Source organism: Procambarus clarkii, chromosome 76, assembly GCF_040958095.1.
Source record: "Procambarus clarkii isolate CNS0578487 chromosome 76, FALCON_Pclarkii_2.0, whole genome shotgun sequence".
Classification (NCBI taxonomy): domain Eukaryota; kingdom Metazoa; phylum Arthropoda; class Malacostraca; order Decapoda; family Cambaridae; genus Procambarus; species Procambarus clarkii.
Genome location: NC_091225.1, coordinates 3,373,948 through 3,395,147, shown reverse-complemented (window position 1 = coordinate 3,395,147; position 21,200 = coordinate 3,373,948). Strand labels below are relative to the sequence as shown.

The 21,200-nt window shown below is 38.8% G+C and overlaps 1 protein-coding gene across 2 annotated transcripts in view; it reads left to right on the top strand.

Moving 5' to 3' along the window:
• The window catches only part of LOC123752195 (uncharacterized), a 102,789-nt gene that overhangs the window by 32,224 nt on the left and 49,365 nt on the right, over positions 1-21,200 (top strand). For both annotated transcript variants that reach the window (XM_069313618.1, XM_069313619.1), the window contains exon 5: positions 18,474-18,580. In XM_069313618.1, coding sequence (XP_069169719.1) covers positions 18,474-18,580 — 107 coding nt within the window. The remainder of the gene's footprint in view (positions 1-18,473; positions 18,581-21,200) is intronic.

Below are 21,200 nucleotides of genomic sequence, written 5' to 3'. Positions count from 1 at the left end.
AGCCTTGTGCCTGTTGCGTTTCAGCTTAACTACTCTGACTTTCAAACTCAGTATCGAATTGGGACTTAGTTGTGGATGGAGGTGACTTCTACAACTTCCTCGTTTAGAGCATTCCACTTGTTAACTACTCGTACAGGGTCTGAGTACTTTCTTACGTCTCCTTAGCTCATTTGTGTTTCCACCCGTCCTCTTATCCTGCTGTCTTTCAATCTGAAGAGGCTGCCCTGTTATTGTTTTAGATTCAAAAGGAACAAAAGTTCCAAGAAGCACGGGTTATGGAGCGCCGTATTGGACTTACTGAGGCTTGTCCACCTTAGCTATTACCCTCAATATCATATAAGCTGTGATCATATCACATCTGTTTTCTATCCACTAGTGAGATTTAGTTCCATTAGCCTATGTTTGTAGCTTAGCCCTTTTAGCTCTGGCACCAGTCTTGTTGCAAACCTTCGTACTTTATCATTTTGGCTTTGCTTCAGAAGGTCCGAATTCCATGCTGGTGATGCATATTCCAGTATTGGTGTCTAACAAGTGTTGTGTCGATTGCCTTGAAGGAGTACTAATTCAGGTTTCTAAATGATGTTCTTATATTTACCACCGTTCCATATGCTGTCGATGTTATCCTTTTGTGCCTCCATTGTGAGTGTTGGATTATATCCACTCCCAGATCCTTTTCTTTGAGCCCAGTTGCTACCTTCCCTCTAGGGAGTAATGCTTTCTGGTGTCCTGTCCCTTTTTCCCCATCTTCATTACCTTACACTTGTTGGGATTGAATTCCAGCAACCCTTTGTCGGACCACTCTGGAATTTGCCAAGGTCCTCTAACTTTCTGCAGTCCTCATATCTTTTCACATTCCTCGTCAACTTTGGATCATCTGCAAACATCAACATGTCTGAACTCTCTCCCTCGGATGGATCATTTGACATAAATTAGGGACAGCAACGGTCCCAGGAGAGAGCCTTGTGTCACCCCACTTGTTTCATTCCTCCAGTTTGACATCCCCGCTCTGACTGTGGCTCTGTTTTCTCTCCTTCAGATATTTCCCTACCCAGCTCAGTGTTTTTTTAGTTATCCAGGCCTGCTTCTCCAATTTGTACAACAGTCTTTCACAGGGAACAGTGTCAATGTTTTTTTGACAGCCTAGAATAATTCAATTTACCTAACCTTCCTTTTCCTGTCTTATTTAGTAACCTTGTCATAGAACTCCATCTAATTTGTCAGGCACGACTTCCCATTTATAAAACCATGCTGACCATTTCACAACTAAGTCGATCCTCTCCAGATGCTCCATCATTCTTGACCTCATTTTTTCTCCTGCACTTTACAAGGAATACTTGTCAGTGACACTGGTCTGTAGTTTAGTACCCCCTTTCTATTCCCCTTTTTAAATATTGGGACTTCGTTTGCCTTTTTTCAGACATTTGGGAGACTTTCTGTCTCAAGAGTTTTATAATAAATTTTAGATAATGGGTGGTAGCCTCCTTCAGCAGCAATGGTGAGATTAGGTCTGTATCATTGTCACATCCTGTTCCCCCAGGATGATTTTTGCCTCTTCCACAGTGACTACAATACCATCCAGTACTTCCTCTGACTTTTCATCTAGCAATCTTGGTCTCCTCGCTGGTTGCAATATAAAGACCTTATGAAATCTTTCATTGAGTGCCTCGCATACCTCCTTATCATTCTCTGTGAGAGCTTTCCCTTCTTTCCTCAATCTGAGTACATGGTCTCTTTGCTGTTTTTCCTCATATGACTATAGAACAGCTTTGGTTCTTCCTTAGCTTTTGTATCATTGTCATTTTCAAATTGTCTCTGCTTCTCTCCTAATTCGGGTGTATTCAGTTCTTGTTCTCTTTAGGGCTTTTATATTGTTCTGTTCCCAGTTATCTGTACCTTTCCCAGTTTTTTTTTAGCTCCCCTGCTTTGTCTATTGAACCCGGGGTTTACTTGAATCATCCACCTCCTTTTTGAGTGGTGTGAACTGTTCCGTTGCATCGGCACATTTTCCAGCAATGAAGGCCATCATCTCGTTTACTGTCTTCCCTTCCATTTCTCTTTCCCCATTGGATTTCCCACAGAAAGTCACATAGTGTTTGTCTTCGGAGATTTTACATCCAGTTATATTGACACTTGTATCCAAGAGTCAATGCAATGAGCCACAACAGTAGTCTTTTTTTTTATTACAATAACATCAATAGATATAAAAAAAAATTGTTGTTTGGTTGGTGTATATTCTTGTAAAGCTATAACGGCAGAGCGTTTTGGGCAAGTGTACTGAAGTCCTGGTTTATTATTATTTTTGTTTATTATTCAATACTTTATTATTTATTATTTTATTGTTATTATTAATATTGTTGTTTATTATTCAAGACTAAAGTTAACAAACTCTCAGTGTATGTACACAAGTAATTGGACTAAACTTTTGTGTTGTATACTATAAGCATAGTATACTATACTGTATACTACAAGCATAGTATACTATACTGTTTTCTATAAGCATAGTATACTATACTGTATACTATAAGCATAGTATACTATACTGTATACTATAAGCATAGTATACTATACTGTATACTATAAGCATAGTATACTATATTGTTTTCTATAAGCATAGTATACTATACTGTATACTATAAGCATAGTATACTATACTGTATACTATAAGCATTGAGGATGCGATAGTTTGTTTTATCAAAGTAAATAACATAGTAAAAAGTGTTTGTCTTTTAGAGTTTTTACAGCCAGTTATATTGACTTGTATCCAGGAGTCAATGCAATTGTCTTTAAATGCTCGCCCCATTTCCAACCTTGTTTATAATTACGAAGGCATTAGGTTCTGTAATGGTACTTAACATTTGAACCACTTGTCGGTTATTATAAAACCGGACAAAAGGTTACTTAGGATGTATGGAGAGACTGAGGCTAAAAATTAATATGCCAACGCCTACACGTGTCACGTGAGGAAATGTGACGAAGTTTGGGTACTCTCTGGACGACTTGATAAGGGTCCACGATGGTCCGACATGGCGTCACTTTGTTTACACATGTGGGGGGTGGTTGGGTTATTAGGCTTCACCTAACGATTCACATCTCCATTGTTTATGCCTTTCATTCATGTGTACACGTAAGATGTAGCCTTCTCAAGCGAGTGTTCCATCTATTAATAACGGTGTATCCTGACCTCACCCCAACCTGGTGCGGTCTCTCCCTAACACTTTTGGTCACACTACTGACAGTATGAACCAAGAGGGATATCCAGTAAGACAGCTGAAAGTAGCGCTCGAAAGGGAAACTCGAGCCTCAAGCAAAGATGGCAAAATATCCACCAACAAGATGGTAGCTGAAATCCTTTTAAATTTTGTAAGAAAACTTGAGCGGGAACTGAACACGTAGGTAACTGTTTAAAGAAGGTGTACGAGAAAACGTTAAGTCTCTTTTCTGAAGGTGTCACTGGATATTAGTATGAGAGAGGAAGTGGGTCCTAGTCATGTGTAGTGTTCTGTCCAGGTCTCCAGTTGGTATATATCAATGATTCGAAGAAAATGTTACATGGACAAATCAATTCCCTTTGTATAACTGGTCCTCTTTGAATGAAATAGCGAGAGATATGGTTATGGTTAGGTAATTATGAAGAGAAAGTGCTAAGCTAAGTATGACTGCATAGCACGTGGAATAGACATGAGGACAAGGCTCTAGGACAGGAAAGTCTCATGACTGAGTGGACAGCACTCGAGGTTTGTAGTACTACGGTTCCAGGTTCGATTCCCGGCGGAAGGCGGAAACAAATGGGCAGTTTCTTTAACCCTGATGCTCCTGTTTCCTAACAGTAAACAGGTACCTGGGAGCTGCACGGCTGCTACAGACTGTTTCCTGGAGATGTGTGTGTGTGTGTGTAAGTGAAAATTACGATTAGGGACTTGCTCAAAACACTATGCGTGCTAGTCGCTGTATAAGATGTGGTCAAGATCTCTTATATACATCTGTATAAATAAAAATGGAAATGTTCGTTTGTTCAAAATCGTTACTTTCCGAAAGATTTTCACCGATTCCTTTGAAATTTTCACACAATGCTCCATTCGCATCCGAGTGGGTTTTTATGTACATACTATGTTGATGTCACGTCTGTGAACGAAAAAAACATTTTTTAAGCTGTTTTTCAAGTGTTTTTCATGTGAGAAAAATCTTTGAAACCTCTTTACCGTTTGCTTTGAAATTTTAACACAACGTTGCATTCGAATAGGCGCGTGTTTTTATATTCCTACTGTATACAGGCTTCCCTGTGACAGGACATGCTTTTTATTTAAAAAAACAGTGCCATCTGTTGGACGTAAGAAGCAACACACGCTGTAATCTCACGAAGCTCGTCACCGATTGCTTTGAAATTCTGACACAACTTTCCATTCAAATATGTGCATGCTTTTATATACCTACTCTATAGATGCCACACCTGTGACAGGTAAAAACATTTTTTTTTTTTAAACTGGAGCCATCTGGTGCATGTAATAGCAACAAGCATGCTATATTAAATATGTTACAAATTCCATTTCAATGTTTCTGATTGCATTGATAAATTTAATTTCATAGATTTCGATTTACTTTAATTTTTACTGAATTTTTTTTGTGTGAGATTGTGTTGGAATTGAGCTGTGATGTTTACTCTACCGTTAAATTCATACGTATAAGTATATATGCCACATCTGTAAACAGGTAAAAACATTTTTTTAAGAAACAGCACCATTTGTTGCACGTAAGAGCCACACACGGTATGCTAAATATGGTACAATTACATTTCAATGTTTTCGATTGCATTGACAAATTAAATTTTCGTACATTTCTATTTATTTTAATTTTGATTTAATTATTTTGTTTGACATTGCACTGGAACTGAAATATGTTGTTTACCATACCGTTCATTTCATGAGTATAAGTATAGATGCCACACCTTTGTGACAGGTAAAAACATGATTTAAAAAAAAAAAAACCGCACCATCTGTTGGACGTAAGAGCAACTTACACTGTCCTAAATATGTTTTGATTCCATTTCAATGTTTCCAATTTCATTGATAAATTGAATTATCATAGTTTTCGATTTATTTTCATTTTGATATAATTATTTTGGGTGACATTGCATTGGAATTGAGCTTTTTTATTTAACATGCCGTTCATTTCATGAGTATAGTTTATTTTTTTATTTTTTCATTGTTTTCATTTCGTTTTTTAGTTGTTTTTCTTATATTTCAGTGATGGGAACATCACTGAATGACATAGGGATGTCCTCTTATGTCCAATGTCCACTGAAGGACATGGGGATCTCCTCGGCAATGCACATGTGTTGCTGAGCCACAGCAACGCGTGGCCGGATACTGCTAGTAAATAAATAAAAATAAATAAATAAATAATTTAAAAAGGGAAGGAATGGAGCCCAACCAGCTGGACCATTCGGCGATCAAACACCGTGGATTGTGGTACAAGAGTAATTAACTGGAAAAGGGGGACAATACATGTATTAAGAAATATATAATTTAATACCAGTAAATACAGGAAAAATTATCAATAATAATAACACAGGAGAGGTACACATATGTATATTAGTGTGTGTGTATGAATGCACACACAATAATAATTGTAACCTTTATATGACAGCTATATCTGGGGAAATATTGGCAATTTCTTAGTTAAGATTTAATTAATATTTACCCTGTTTTTGTTGCTCGCTAGCCTTATAACTGGTATGCCTAAATCTATTATTATTGGCCAACAATAGCTAGATAGAACAGGAATCGGAAAGGACACTTCCGTTATTGTAGACGAAGTTAGTATTTATCTAGTTGTATCAGTTGTGCTTGCGGGGAATGAGCTTTGCTCTTTTGGCCCGCCTCTCAACTGAGAATCAATCAACTGTTACTAACTACTATTTTCTTTCACACACACACACCCCTCAGGAAGCAGCCCATAACAGCTGTCTAACTCCCAGGTTTACTCCCTATTTACTGCTCTGTAACAGGGTGAAAGAAACTGTACATCTGTTTTCGCCGGTGCTGGGAATCGAACCCCGGTCCACAGGGTTACGTATTCAATGTGCTGTCCACTCTGCCACCAGCGCCCCCCCCCCAGAGAAGTTTTAGTTTAGTGTTGATGATGGGACGTTATTGATCCTATAACACTGTGTCGAAGGGTTATCTTGAGGTTATCTTGAGATGATTTCGGGGCTTTAGTGTTCCCACGGCCCGGTCCTCGACCAGGCCTCCACCTCCAGGAAGCAGCCCGTGACAGCTGACTAACACCCAGGTACCTATTTTACTGCTAGGTAACAGGGGCATAGGGTGAAAGAAACTTTGCCCATTGTTTCTCGCCGGCGCCTGGGATCGAACCCAGGACCACAGGATCACAGGTCCAGTGTGCTGTCCGCTCGGCCGACCGGCTCCCCGGTCGGCCGAGGGTAATAATTATGGAGCTTGTTCTGCTTCATGTGAAACTTAAAATGAATTACGTTAAATTAATATGGCGTCTGCCGGTCTCCTCCTCCACTGACGCATCCGGTCTTCTCCAGATACGCATTATCAAGAAGTGGAAAGCGGGGCCCACGTAAACTTTTTTTAGTACTGATAATTAAGTTGGCTCAAGGGAAATGTTTTTATGATGGTTACAATCCAGAGACTGATGTATTAAGATGAATTCCCATTATTATAGCTGGTGAATTTAATGGCGACATATGGCAATGATATTCCTGTTTTCTTCCTTGGAAATTTCCAATGGAACCCCATTTTCTTAGAGTTTAATTTGTTAGTACAAAACAGCAGCATAATTAGCTGCCTATTGTATTAAATGTTAGTATATGGTGTCGGTTTTCTGACAAAGCTAACATTGGCTCATCTTAGAGCCGCTCTATAATTCGGGCCTCAAACTGCAGGATGGACACATTAATGACTCAACTTGCTCGTTGGAGAGCGGCAGGCCCCGGGAAGGATATGATAGAGGTTTTTACCGGTATTAGTGGCAGGAACAAGGAAGGAACAAACAAGGTTCTGAAACAGACGCAAAAGGTCAGAATCCGCAAAAATAGGTACAAGCTACACACAGAAATCACAATAGCGTGATGCATCAAATGAAAAAATCATTTGTGGGATTAAGGAAGCAACAGCCTGGTTGATCAGTCCGGTAACCAGGAGGCCTGGTCGACGACCGGGCCGCGGGGACGCTAAGTCCCGGAAGTACCTCAAGGTAACCTCAATGTAGCATCTGGGAGCCTCTCCTCTCAGATGTAGGTTTGAACCATCGTCACGGCCCTTGTGAATTTGTTCAGTTACAAGCTACATCAATACTGTTTAGGGCGTATATAGGATTGTACTGGACGTGGGATATTGTTGTGGGCATGGGGGGGGGGGGGGGGGTAGAAATAGCCTAAGCTAATCTATCCCTTTGAGATGTATTTTTTTTTTCTCAATAAACATACTTGAACTTGAACTTGATGCGGGTGAGTGCAGTTTAAGCGGGGCATCAGTCCAAAAATATGCAATAAATGAAAACTAGTTCGATTTCAATCAAACTTTTTTTGACGAGTTGTATATGAAAAGGGTTTCATCTGATCAAAGTCTCAGCATCGTAGTATAAATAGGAAGGGAGAAGAAAATATTGAATTATGTCAAAAATTTTACAAAATGGTCAAAAACTAACATCAAACAAGTGTCAACTGAAATCATGTATATGACTCTCAGCTATCACAATAGCATATACTAAAAATATTTAATAACTAGCTGTACCCGCCATGCGTTGCTGTGGCTCAATCCGTATAAATGGAAAAGAAAGAAAAGAGAAAGTGCACGTTTCTAATATGTTTAATTTCACAATGCTTGTGGATATACAATATGTTTTGTTGTTCCATTTTCTGTTGAGATATAAAGATTGTCTGGTTTGCCGACTCTAGAACACGCAACATATAATTGTCACTATGAGAAGCATTTCGTGTCAAGATATAAACTGCACAATTCTAAAGATTGGCCCTGAGCTTTGTTGATGGTAATTGCAAACGCCAATCGAATTGGAAATTACAATATCTTAAATTGAAATGCCATATCTGTTGGAATCATAGGCATGCGAGGAATGAGGACATCTTCACCTTTGAAAGGTCCAGTCAAGATTGTTACTTTACTACGTTGCTGATTAGTTTTTTTACTGCTAGGCGCGTGGCGTTGCAAAGCTTTAGCTGATTGATATTTCCCAACATGATAACTGGCACGTAGATTTTCAATTGCTGTACGTGTGATGGTATCCCTGGCAGATCGAGTGAATTAAAAAATTCTGTTGGATAACTAACAGCTTCATCTGCTTTCTCAACATTGTCGATTGTAATGTTTGAATGAAATCTTCAGCCAGTATCGAAATGCTGCCAGAATCAATTTAATTAGGAAGGATTTACAGTTCCTCCTTGCACATCTAAGAAGATTTCTCCAAACCCGTTATTAACAGTTTGAATTATTTGATGGTAAATGCCTTTTCGCTCAAGCGTTAGCTTAGGAATATTTGATTGCACATACGACAACAGATCACTCGTGTTGTAATTTTGTTCACGATGCAATTCGTCATCGAATGAAACAGCAGCAGATCGATTCCGTGATGTAATTTCCAATTGATTTAGAACTTTGTTCGCGATTTCTAAGCACAAATCTTCAATCATTATCAACGCTTCGTTGTAGATTTCTGCTGTGAAATCCCTGTTCATATTTGATTTTTCTTTCATATCCGACGGATAATATCTTCAGCCATATGCGATTTATAGAAGGCTTCATAGAAAGTTGTAACAGAACCCATGTAATCCTCTAATCAAATAAATCTCAAAATAAACAATACCCAAATTTGTAACAAATTAGATGGCAAATTCCTTGGCATTCTCATTGACCACAAGCTGAATTTCCAGGGACACATTCTAAATATATCAAAAAAAGTTTCAAAAACTGTTGGCATTCTTTCTAAGATCAGATATTATGTACCCCGCCCTGCCCTGGTGACTCTCTATTACTCCCTTATCTATCCATATCTCAACTATGGTATTTGTGCTTGGGGCTCTACTACCCAAAATCATTTACGTCCTCTAATTACTCAACACAAAGCTGCTATTAGGACAATATCCAACTCTGGCCCCAGACATCACTCGGTACCCCTACTCAAACCTCTGAATATGTTAGACATTAAGTCACTGCACATTCTCTCATGTGTATTATACATATATAAAACGCTAAACTGTAATGCCAATCCTGACCTCAAAAGCTTCATAGAAGGTTGTAACAGAACCCATGAGCACCACACCAGAAATAAATACAGTTTTGATATTCCTAGAGTACGACTTAATCAAACTAGAAATGCTCTACAAATCAAGGGACCCAGATTGTGGAATGACCTTCCCAACCATGTTAAAGACTGTACCTCTCTCAACCAGTTTAAGATAAAAACGAAGCTATACCTAATAAATTCCCTGTAACCTATCTTACCCCTCTATTGTCAACCAATGTCTGTTTTTTTTTTTAAAGAGCGCTGTTTGTCGACAGAATTGTATTTGTGCTGCTTTTTCAGCTATGTTTTCATTTCATGTTTTCATTTTACTCTTTATGCTCTATTAGTATTAAGCTTTAGTCATTTAAGTTTTTCATGCCCGAAACGCTTTGCGTAATAGTGGCTTTAGGCATTGTATGTACTAGCTCTATCTATAAGTCCACCAATCTTTGTAAAAATTTCTTGTATGTATGTACCTTACCTAAATAAACATTTATTTATTATTTATTTATTTATGAGCACCACACCAGAAATAAATACAGTTTTGATATTCCAAGAGTACGACTTAATCAAACTAGAAATGCTCTACAAATCAAGGGACCCAGAATGTGGAATGACCTTCCCAACCATGTTAAAGACTGTACCTCTCTCAACCAGTTTAAGATAAAAACGAAGCTATACCTAATAAATTCCCTGTAACCTACCTTACCCCTCTATTGTCAACCCATGTTTTTTTTTTTTTTTTAAACGACGCTGTTTGTCGCCCTAATTGTATTTGTGCTGCTTTTTCAGCCATGTTCCCCCCCTTTTTATCTCTTTTTTTTTATTTGTTCTCAACTCCTTTTATTCTTTATGCTCAATTAGTATTAAGCTTTAGTCATTTAAGTTTTTCATGCCCGAAACACTTTGCGTAATAGTGGCTTTAGGCATTGTATGTACTAGCCCTATCTATAAATCCATCATTATTTGAAAAATCTCTTGTATGTATGTACCTTACCTAAATAAACATTTATTTATTTATTTATTATTTATTTATATTTCTCCCATAACTCTGTTGGTGATGAAGGAGTGCAGGCGGTCAGTATGATTGCAAACAATGCAAGAATTTGATTTGGATGTGACATGTTGGACGCATCATTAATGCATACATCTTAGTGTCAGTCGATCTCCAATAAATTCCGAGCATGACATGCACTATGGAAAGTGTTGTGTGTCTCCCAGCCGTTGACAAATCTCATGGCTGGAAAGACGATAGACCGAGCACATTTACTTACAGCATGCGACGAAAGAAGCATTCATTCATCTTGATTGGGATGCACGGTGTACAGTCTGCATATCATAGTTTATTTGAATATTCCAGGTTGTCCATCGACTTGATCTAGTTTGCATCCTTCAAATGATTTTGTACTGCCATTCCATGTATAATACTTAGGCACTTCCGAATACAGCAGTGTTTTCGCAAACCCGTCATTTTGACATAATGTGAAGAAAGCAGTTAACGTTGTAGCCGGTGGATTCATAGCTGTTTGTTGTACATTTGCAGCTGTGAAATAAACGTGTTGTCTATTTTCTTATTTTCAAAACAAAAGCAAAAAATACTAATGAAATATTTCAATTCAAACGCAGATCAATCGACACAGCTCAATTTCACCACCAATTGCACTGAAAAATAAGAACAGTTATAAAACAAAATGAAAAACAATGAAAAAAGAAACAAATAAGCAATACCCACCAAATGAACAGTATGGTAAACAACACAGCTCAATTCCAATACAACGTCACACAAAATAATTAAATCAAAATGACATAATTCAAAATCTATGAAAATTCAATTTATCAATGCAATCAGAAACATTGAAATGGAATCGTAACATAATTTGTATGTCGTGTGTTGCTCTTACGTGTAACAGATGGCGCTGTTAAAAAACGCATTATTTTACCTGTCACAGGTGTGGCATCTACATAGTAGGTATAAAAAAAAACAGGCACGTATTCGAATGGAACGTTCTGTCAAAATTTCAAAGAAATTGGTGAAGAACTTTTGGATATTACAGCGTGTGTTGCTCTTATGTCGTACAGATGGCGCTGTTTTTAAAAAAAACATGTTTTTTTTTCCTTTCACAGGTGAAGCACGTATATCATAGGTATGTAAAAACACTCACCTATTCAAATGCAGTATTGTGTCAAAATTTCAAAGCAATTGGTAAAGAGGTTTCGATGATTTCCTTCACATGAAAAACACAGCTTTTCAAAAAAAGCATGTTTTTCTCCTGTCACAGATGTGACATCTATATAGTATGTATATAAAAACCCGCTCGGATGCAAAAGAAATGTTGTGTGAAAATTTCAAGGCAAATGTTTGAAGATCTTTCGATGATTAGCGATTTTGAACAAACGAACATTTGCATTTTTATTTATAGACTAGCTGTACCCGACCACGCATTGCTGTGGCTCAGCAACCCGTTCTCGCAAATTTGATAAGTCAGTATTGACTTATTAGTTGCGTGCATAGGTGACATACTAAACATAATAGTTTCCCTTGAAAAGCTTCATAGAAAACACCGACCTTACCTAACCTACTTAGTATGCTAAAATAAGCATCTTATAGCTTCGTAATTACAATTGTTACTTAACCTATTATAGGTATAGGTTAGGTGATAATTGTAATTACGAAGCAATAAGATGCTTATCTTAACATACTAAGTAGGTTAGGTAAGGTCGGTGTTTTCTATGAAGCTTTTCAAGGGAAACTATTATGTTAAGTATGTCACCTATGGACATATTTAATAAGTCAATATTGACTTATTAAATTTGCGAGAACGGGTTGGGCTCAGCAACGCATGTGTGTTGCTGAGATACAGCAACCTTCCCCCTGTCTCCCAGTCCTCTCCACCATTCCCATCCTTCCCTGTCCCTTCGTCCTTCTAATCATTCTTCACTTCCCCGTCCCTTCGTCCTCCTAACCATTCCCCCCCCCCCCCCCGCCCTTCCCCTCGTCCTCCCCACCATTTCCTCTCTCCCCCATCCCTATGACCTCCCGCCATCCACCACTCCACTGTCCCCTCGTCCTAACCATTCCCCACTCCACAGTTCCCTCGTCCTCTCCACCATCTCCCACTCTCCCTTCCTCCCTACCATTCCCCCTCTCCCCGGTCCCTTCGTCCTCCCCATCATTCTCCACGTCCCTGTCCCCCTTATCCTCCTTCACCAATCTCCATTCCCCTGTCCCCTCGTCCCCAGCATCACCACTTCCTCATCCGTTGCATTCATAAATGATCTGATGTTCTCATCAGAAAATTGGGAACATCAAATGATCTGATGTTCCCATCACTGAAATATAACAAAAACAAATAAAAACTAAATGAAAAACAATGAAAAAATAAAAATATAAACTATACTCTCGAAATTAAAGGTATGGTAAACAACAAAGCTCAATTCCAATTCAATGTCACTCAAAATAATTAAATCAAAATGATAATAATTCGAAACCTATGAAAATTCAATTTATCAATGAAATCGGAAACATTGAAATGGAAATGAAACATATTTAGTATAGCGTGAGTTGCTCCTACGTGCAACAGATGACACTGTTTTTGCAAAAATTATGTTTTACCTGACAGGTGTGTGGCATCTATACTTATATTCACGAAATGAATGGTATGGTAAACAACATAGCTAGGTTCCAATGTAATGTCACACAAAAAAAATTAAATATAAATGAAAATAAATCGAAATGTATGAAAATTTAATTTGTCAATGCAATCGAATACATTGAAATGGAATCGTAACATATTTAGTATAGCGTGCGTGGTTATTATGTGCAACAGATGGCGCTGTTTCTTAAAAAAGAAAAATGTTTTTAACTCACAGGTGTGGTATTTATACTTATACTTATGAAATGAACGGTATGGTAAAGAATACAGCTCAATTCCAACACAATGTCACACCAAATAATTCAATAAAAATTAAAATAAATCGAAATCTATGAAAATTCAATTTTTTGATGCAATCGGAAACATTGAAATGGAATTCTAAACACATTTAGCATTGTGAGTGTGTTGCTATTACGTGCAACAGATGGCGAAGTTTTTGAAAAAAAACGTGCTTTTATCTGTCACAGGTAAGGCATCTATATAGTAGGCATATAAAAACATGCGCATATTTAAATGGAACGTTGTGTCAGAATTTCAAAGCAATCAATGAAGAACTTTCAGAGATTACAGTGTGTGTTGCTCTTATTTCCAACAGATGGCACTGTTTTTCAAAAAAAGCATATTTTTTCCTGTCACAGGTGAGGCATGTATATAGTAGATATATAAAAAGACGCACCTATTCAAATGAAACATTGTGTCAAAATATCAAAGCAATCGGTAAATAGGTTTCAAAGATTTTCCTCACATGAAAAACACCGTTTTCAAAAAAAGCATGTTTTTTTCCGTCACAGACGTGATATCAATATGGTATGTACATAAAAACCAGCTCGATGAGAATGGAACATTGTGTGAAAATTTCAAAACAATCGGTGAAGAACTTTCGAAGATTAGCGATTTTGAACAAACGAACATTTCCATTTTTATTTATATAGACTAGCTGTACCCGGCCACAGCAACCTTTCCAGTCCCCCCCCCCTCACCCGTCTCCTCGGCCTCCCAACCATTCCCCACTTCACTGTCTCCTCGTCCTCCCCACCATTCCCATCTCCCCACCATCTGCACCATCATCTTTACCACCATCTTCAACACCACCTTCACCAGTATCTTCACCACCACTTTCACCACCATCTTCGCCACTACCTTCACAGCCCTACTTTCACTATTCCTAAATTTTATAACCAAATTCCTACCCCCCTATCATTGATGGCTCTTAATTCTTCTGGACAGAGCTCTCCTCCTCGCACTATATTACTGCTCCACAACTATATATATATCTTTATAAATAAAAATGGAAATGTTCGTTTGTTCAAAATTGCTAATCGCCGAAAGTTCTTTCACTGAACTTCTTTGAAATTTTCACACAACGTTCCATTCGCATCCGAGCACGTTTATATATACATGATATATAAATGTCACGTCTGTGACGGGAAAAAATATTTTTTTTGGGGAAAAACTGTGTTTTTCATGCAAGGGGAAATCTTCGAAACCTCTTTACCGACTGCTTTGAAATTTTGACACAGCATTGCACGCGAAAAGGCGAATGTTTTTATATACCTACTATATACATGCCTCACATTTGACAGGAAAAAACATTTTTTTTTTTTAAACAGCGCCATCTTTTGAATGTAAGAACAACGCACGCTGTAATCTCCGAAAGTTCTTCACCAATTGCTTTGAAATTTTGACACAACGATCCATTCGAATACATGTGTGTTTTTATACACCTACTATATAGATGCCACACCTGTGATAGTTAAAAACATGTTTTTTTTAAACAGTGCCATTTGCTGTATGTAGGAGCAACATTCGCAATACTAAATATGTTACAATTCCATTTCAATGTTTCCGATTGCATTGATAAATTTTATTTTTATAGATTTTGATTTTATTTTTTATTGAATTATTTTGTGTGACATTATGTTGGAATTCAGCTGTGTTGTTTACCATACCATTCATTTTGTAAGTATAAGTATAGATGCCACACCTGTAACAGGTAAAACTATGCTTTTCTTGAAAAGCAGCACGATCAGTTGCATGTAAGAGCAACACACATGCTATACTAAATATGTTTCAATTCCATTTCAATGTTTCTGATTGCACTGATAAATGAAATTTTCATAGGTTTTGATTTATTTTCATCTTGATTTAATTATTTTGTTTGAATTATGTTGGAATTGAGCTGTGTTGTTTACCATACCGTTCATTTCGGGAGTATAGTTTATTTTAGGTTGCTAGCCACTCCACCATCCCCTCTTCCTTCCCACCATGCCCCACACCCCAGTCCCTTTGTCCTCACCATTCTCCTTTCCCCCCATCACCTCGTTCCCACCATCCTAAACTCCCCCATCCCCTCATCCTTCCCCACCATTACCCGCTGCCTTGTCCCCTCGTCCTCCCCACCATCTCTCACTTCTGTCCCCTCATCATCCCCACCATTCCCCACTCCCTCGTCCGATGCCTTCCCAAATGGTCTGATGTTCCCATCAGAGAATTGGGAACATCAAGTGATATGATGTTCCCATCACTGAAATATAAGAAAAACAATTAAAAAATGAAATGAGAATATGAAAAAATATAAAAATAAATTATACTCACGAAATGAACTGTATGGTAAACAACACAGCTCAATTCCAATGCAATTCACACAAAATAATTAAATCTAGATGAAAATAAATCAAAGTCAATGAAAATTCAATTTATCAATGCAATCAGAAACATTGAAATGGAATTAAACATATTTAGTATAGTATGTGTGTTGCTCTTACATGCAACATGATGGCACTGTTTTTCAAGAAATGCATAGTTTTACCTGTCACAGGTGTGGTAACTATACATATATTTACGAAATGAATGATATGGTAAACCGTCAGGTCAATTCCAAAACAATATCACACAAAATAATTCAGTGAAAAATATAATAAATCAAAATCTATGAAAATAAAATTTATCAATGCAATTGGAAACATTGAAGTAGAATTCATGACATATTCAATATAGCGTGCATGTTGCTATTGTGTGCAACAGATGGCGCTGTTTTTCAAAAACGCATGTTTTTACCGGTCACAAGGGTGGCATCTATATAGTAGGTATATAAAACCACGCTTCTATTCAAACGCAATGTTGTGTCAAAATTTCAAAGCTAATGGTGAAGAACTTTCAAAGATTACAGTGTGTGTTACTCTTACATCCAATAGATGACGCTGTTTTTCAAAAAAAGCATGTTTTTTCCTGTCACAAGTGAGGCATGTATATAGTAGATATATAAAAAGACGTGCTTATTCGAATGCAACGTTGTGTCAAAATTTCAAAGCAATCGGTAAAGAGGTTTCAAGAATTTTCCTCAAATGAAAAACACAGTTTTTCAGAAAAAGCATGTTTTTTTACCGTCACAGAAGTGACATCTATATAGTATGTATATAAAAACCTGGCTTAATGCAAATGGAACATTGTGTGAAAATGTCAAAGCAATCAGTGAAGAACTTTCGGAGATTAGCGATTTTTAACAAACGAACATTTCCATTTTTATTTATATACATTGAATTATTTTGTGTGACATTGTGTTGGAATTCAGCTGTGTTGTTTACCATACCTTTCATTTTGTAAGTATAAGTATAGTTGCCACACCTGTAACAGGTAAAACTATGCTTTTCTTGAAAAGCAGCACCATCTGTTGCATGTAAGAGCAACACACATGCTATACTAAATATGTTTCAATTCCATTTCAATATTTCTGATTGCACTGATAAATTATATTTTCATAGGTATTGATTTATTTTCGTTTTGATTTAATTATTTTGTTTGAATTGAGCTGTGTTGCTTACCATACCGTTCATTTCGTGAGTATAGTTTATTTTAGGTTGCTAGCCACTCCACCATCCCCTCTTCCTTTCCACCATGCCACACACCCCAGTCCCTTTGTCCTCCTCACCATTCTCCTTTCCCCCCATCCCTTCATTCCTACCATCCCAAACTCCCCTGTCCCCTCATCCTTCCCCACCATTACCACCTCCCTTGTCCCCTCGTCCTCCCCACCATCTCTCACTTCTGTCCCCTCATCATCCCCACCATTTCCCACTCCCTCGTTCAATGCCTTCCCAAATAGTCTGATGTTCAACGTTGTGTCAAAATTTCAAAGCAATCGGTAAAGAGGTTTCGAAGATTTTCCTCAAATGAAAAACACATGTAAAGCACAGTTTTTCAGAAAAAGCATGTTTTTTTTTTACCGTCATAGACGTGACATCTAAATAGTATGTATATAAAAACCTGGCCGGATGCGAATGGAATGTTGTGTGAAAATTTCAAAGCAATCGGTGAAGAACTTTCGGAGATTAGCGATTTTGAACAAACGAACATTTCCATTTTTATATACAGTATATAGATTAGTTTTATCCCCCAAAAATTAGTTAAAAAAATCATTTTTTTCTTATTTGTTTATCGGACGATTTGCATGAAACTTATACACCTGACTGTATGTAAGCCTATCTGTAAGGGTGCCAAGGGAGCCAAGGGTGCCAGGAAATTGGTTGATGTCAATCTCAGCCACAGATGGCAGCATCTTAGACTTTATTTTTTACTTATTTTTTCAAGTAACAAAAACGTTCCTATAACTCTTTCATTTTTTATTCAATTTACATGAAACTTACACCTTATATGTAGAGTTTATGTCTGTACAAATTTGTAAAAAGCATGTTTTCCTAAATTCATTTATTGATTTTATAATAGTAATAAACCATGATATATTTGCATAATTTTTTTATGAAACTTTGACTATTTGTATTAGTAAAACTAAACATATTTTTAAAAATCCGCTATACAGATCCTTTTATTATATGCTAATGTAATAGAAAAGTGTCATAAAAATGATTTCATTAGAAACTTGTGGCTGTAGTTTCGATTTGAAAATATGTAACATTCGTTCAAGAAAAAAAAAATCTCCCTCTATATAGGCTGCAATACTGAAACTTGGAACAATTGCAGCTCTTATCATAAACAACTAGTCAAAAAAATTGGTTGACATTGAACAACTTATAAGAAACGCAGTTATGCCCACTTAACAGGAATGAAGAACAAATTGAAACAGTAGAGGAGTGAGAGGGTGAGGTGAGCCATGTGCGTACCCCCAGGCTGCGGTGCTCCCATAATTCTTATCTTATTCTCCGTCATTCTCTGTCGCTCAGGAAGGAAACACTTTAGCTCACTTAAGCTCTTACTGTAAAAAGGAAAATTTCCTGGTGCGGAAGATTTGCTTTGTCAATATGTGCAGTGTTTTACCATGCTAGTTTATCATCAGTTGCAAAACGGTAACAAAACCTGGACTATATATATAATGGGAAAATATGTAGAGAAGTATAGTGATGACTTTATTTTGTAATGTATTAATACATCGTTGTCGCGGGTTTTCAGTATGATGCATTTCACTGTGAAGTTTTGGACTTACATTATGTTAAACATAATTGTAACAGGAACAATTTTCGTGTCTGGTTAAAATTTCAACAATGGTAATAATTTCCATGTGTCGAAATTTAAAATTACTTACTTTTTATTTACTTTCAGAGAATGACTGGACCAAATCTGGACTCGATAATGATTCAGATGAATGAAGTTTGGAACAAAACATCAGAAATGGAGGAGGGGGCTTCAGTTTTCTTGTTGAAGCTTCTGTAAGTAGGATTTGTTATTGTAACGCATTCAGGTAATTTTTAAGGTAAAAATAATTAATTTATATAAAGTAAGGCAATATTTACTCAGTTGATGTGAGAAGTAATGGGACACTCAACATAGTTGGTGGAGGACTAACAACAAATATTGACAGACATGCAGCCCAGGGGAATGGAATGGATTGATAGTGACAATTATTGGCTTCTGGTACAAGTGGTACAGTTTACTAAGTGTTCATGAACAGCTGACGCCCATAGATATGCCATTAAATACGCCTAACCCACTTGCGCTATTTTCCAATAAGAATGACAATTTAGTGGTATAGGAAGGCAGTTACTATAGTGTTGGGGCGGGCAGTTCCCGCCCCAATATAAGTCTCCCCCCTTAACATCTTTACCCATTTATAAACCGGGCCATATTATTGGAAAATATTACTTGCACTATATTACCCTTCCATGGCAAAATATTCAGCTCTATTTTTCACATTTTATGGTCATACATGTATAAATACAGAGGAGGGAACTATTTGGAGAAAGTGAAATGCTGTCATGACTATATAGCACTTGGAAGAGATCAGAATAAAGATTTGGGATCGGACGGGGGAGAAGGAATGGTACCCAACCACTTGGACGGTCGGGGATTGAACGCCGACCTGCATGAAGAGAGACCAAAGCAAGGACCCCTGCGAACGACCATCATCACTATAACCATTTACAGAACACACGAAAGTAATTATTACTGAGAGCACAACACGTAAGCTGTCCTCATCTCTTTAATTATCATCACTACTCCGGTACTACTGGCTCTTACCTACACATTTCCCTCTCCTTACCTTCCTTGTCCTTCACCACCTTCCATGTCCCTCACCACCTTCCTTGTCCTTCACCACCTTCCTTGTCCTTCACCACCTTCCTTGTCCCTCACCACCTTCCTTGTCCTTCACCACCTTCCATGTCCCTCACCACCTTCCTTGTCCTTCACCACCTTCCTTGTCCTTCACCACCTTCCTTGTCCCTCACCACCTTCCTTGTCCTTCACCACCTTCCTTGTCCTTCACCACCTTCCTTGTCCCTCACCACCTTCCTTGTCCTTCACCACCTTCCTTGTCCTTCACCACCTTCCATGTCCCTCACCACCTTCCTTGTCCCTCACCACCTTCCTTGTCCTTCACCACCTTCCTTGTCCCTCACCACCTTCCTTGTCCTTCACCACCTTCCTTGTCCTTCACCACCTTCCTTGTCCCTCACCACCTTCCTTGTCCTTCACCACCTTCCATGTCCCTCACCACCTTCCTTGTCCTTCACCACCTTCCATGTCCCTCACCACCTTCCTTGTCCTTCACCACCTTCCTTGTCCCTCACCACCTTCCTTGTCCTTCACCACCTTCCTTGTCCCTCACCACCTTCCTTGTCCTTCACCACCTTCCTTGTCCCTCACCACCTTCCATGTCCCTCACCACCTTCCTTGTTATCACCACCTTCCTTGTTAACACCACCTTCCTTGTCCTTCACCACCTTCCATGTCCCTCACCACCTTCCTTGTTATCACCACCTTCCTTGTCCCTCACCACCTTCCTTGTCCTTCACCACCTTCCTTGTCCCTCACCACCTTCCATGTCCCTCACCACCTTCCTTGTTATCACCACCTTCCTTGTCCTTCACCACCTTCCTTGTCCATCACCACCTTCCATGTCCCTCACCACCTTCCTTGTTATCACCACCTTCCTTGTTATCACCACCTTCCTTGTCCCTCACCACCTTCCTTGTCCTTCACCACCTTCCTTGTCCCTCACCACCTTCCATGTCCCTCACCACCTTCCTTGTCCTTCACCACCTTCCATGTCCCTCACCACCTTCCTTGTTATCACCACCTTCCTTGTTATCACCACCTTCCTTGTCCCTCACCACCTTCCTTGTCCTTCACCACCTTCCTTGTCCCTCACCACCTTCCATGTCCCTCACCACCTTCCTTGTCCTTCACCACCTTCCTTGTCCTTCACCACCTTCCATGTCCCTCACCACCTTCCTTGTCCCTCACCACCTTCCTTGTCCCTCACCACCTTCCTTGTCCCTCACCACCTTCCATGTCCCTCACCACCTTCCATGTCCCTCACCACCTTCCTTGTCCCTCACCACCTTCCATGTCCCTCACCACCTTCCTTGTTATCACCACCTTCCATGTCCCTCACCACCTTCCTTGTCCTTCACCACCTTCCATGTCCCTCACCACCTTCCATGTCCTTCACCACCTTCCTTGTCCCTCACCACCTTCCTTGTCCTTCACCACCTTCCATGTCCCTCACCACCTTCCTTGTCCCTCACCACCTTCCTTGTCCCTCACCACCTTCCTTGTCCCTCACCACCTTCCTTGTCCTTCACCACCTTCCATGTCCCTCACCACCTTCCTTGTCCCTCACCACCTTCCTTGTCTCTCACCACCTTCCTTGTCCCTCACCACCTTCCTTGTCCTTCACCACCTTCCTTGTCCCTCACCACCTTCCTTGTCCCTCACCACCTTCCTTGTCCCTCACCACCTTCCTTGTCTCTCACCACCTTCCTTGTCCCTCACCACCTTCCTTGTCCTTCACCACCTTCCATGTCCCTCACCACCTTCCTTGTTATC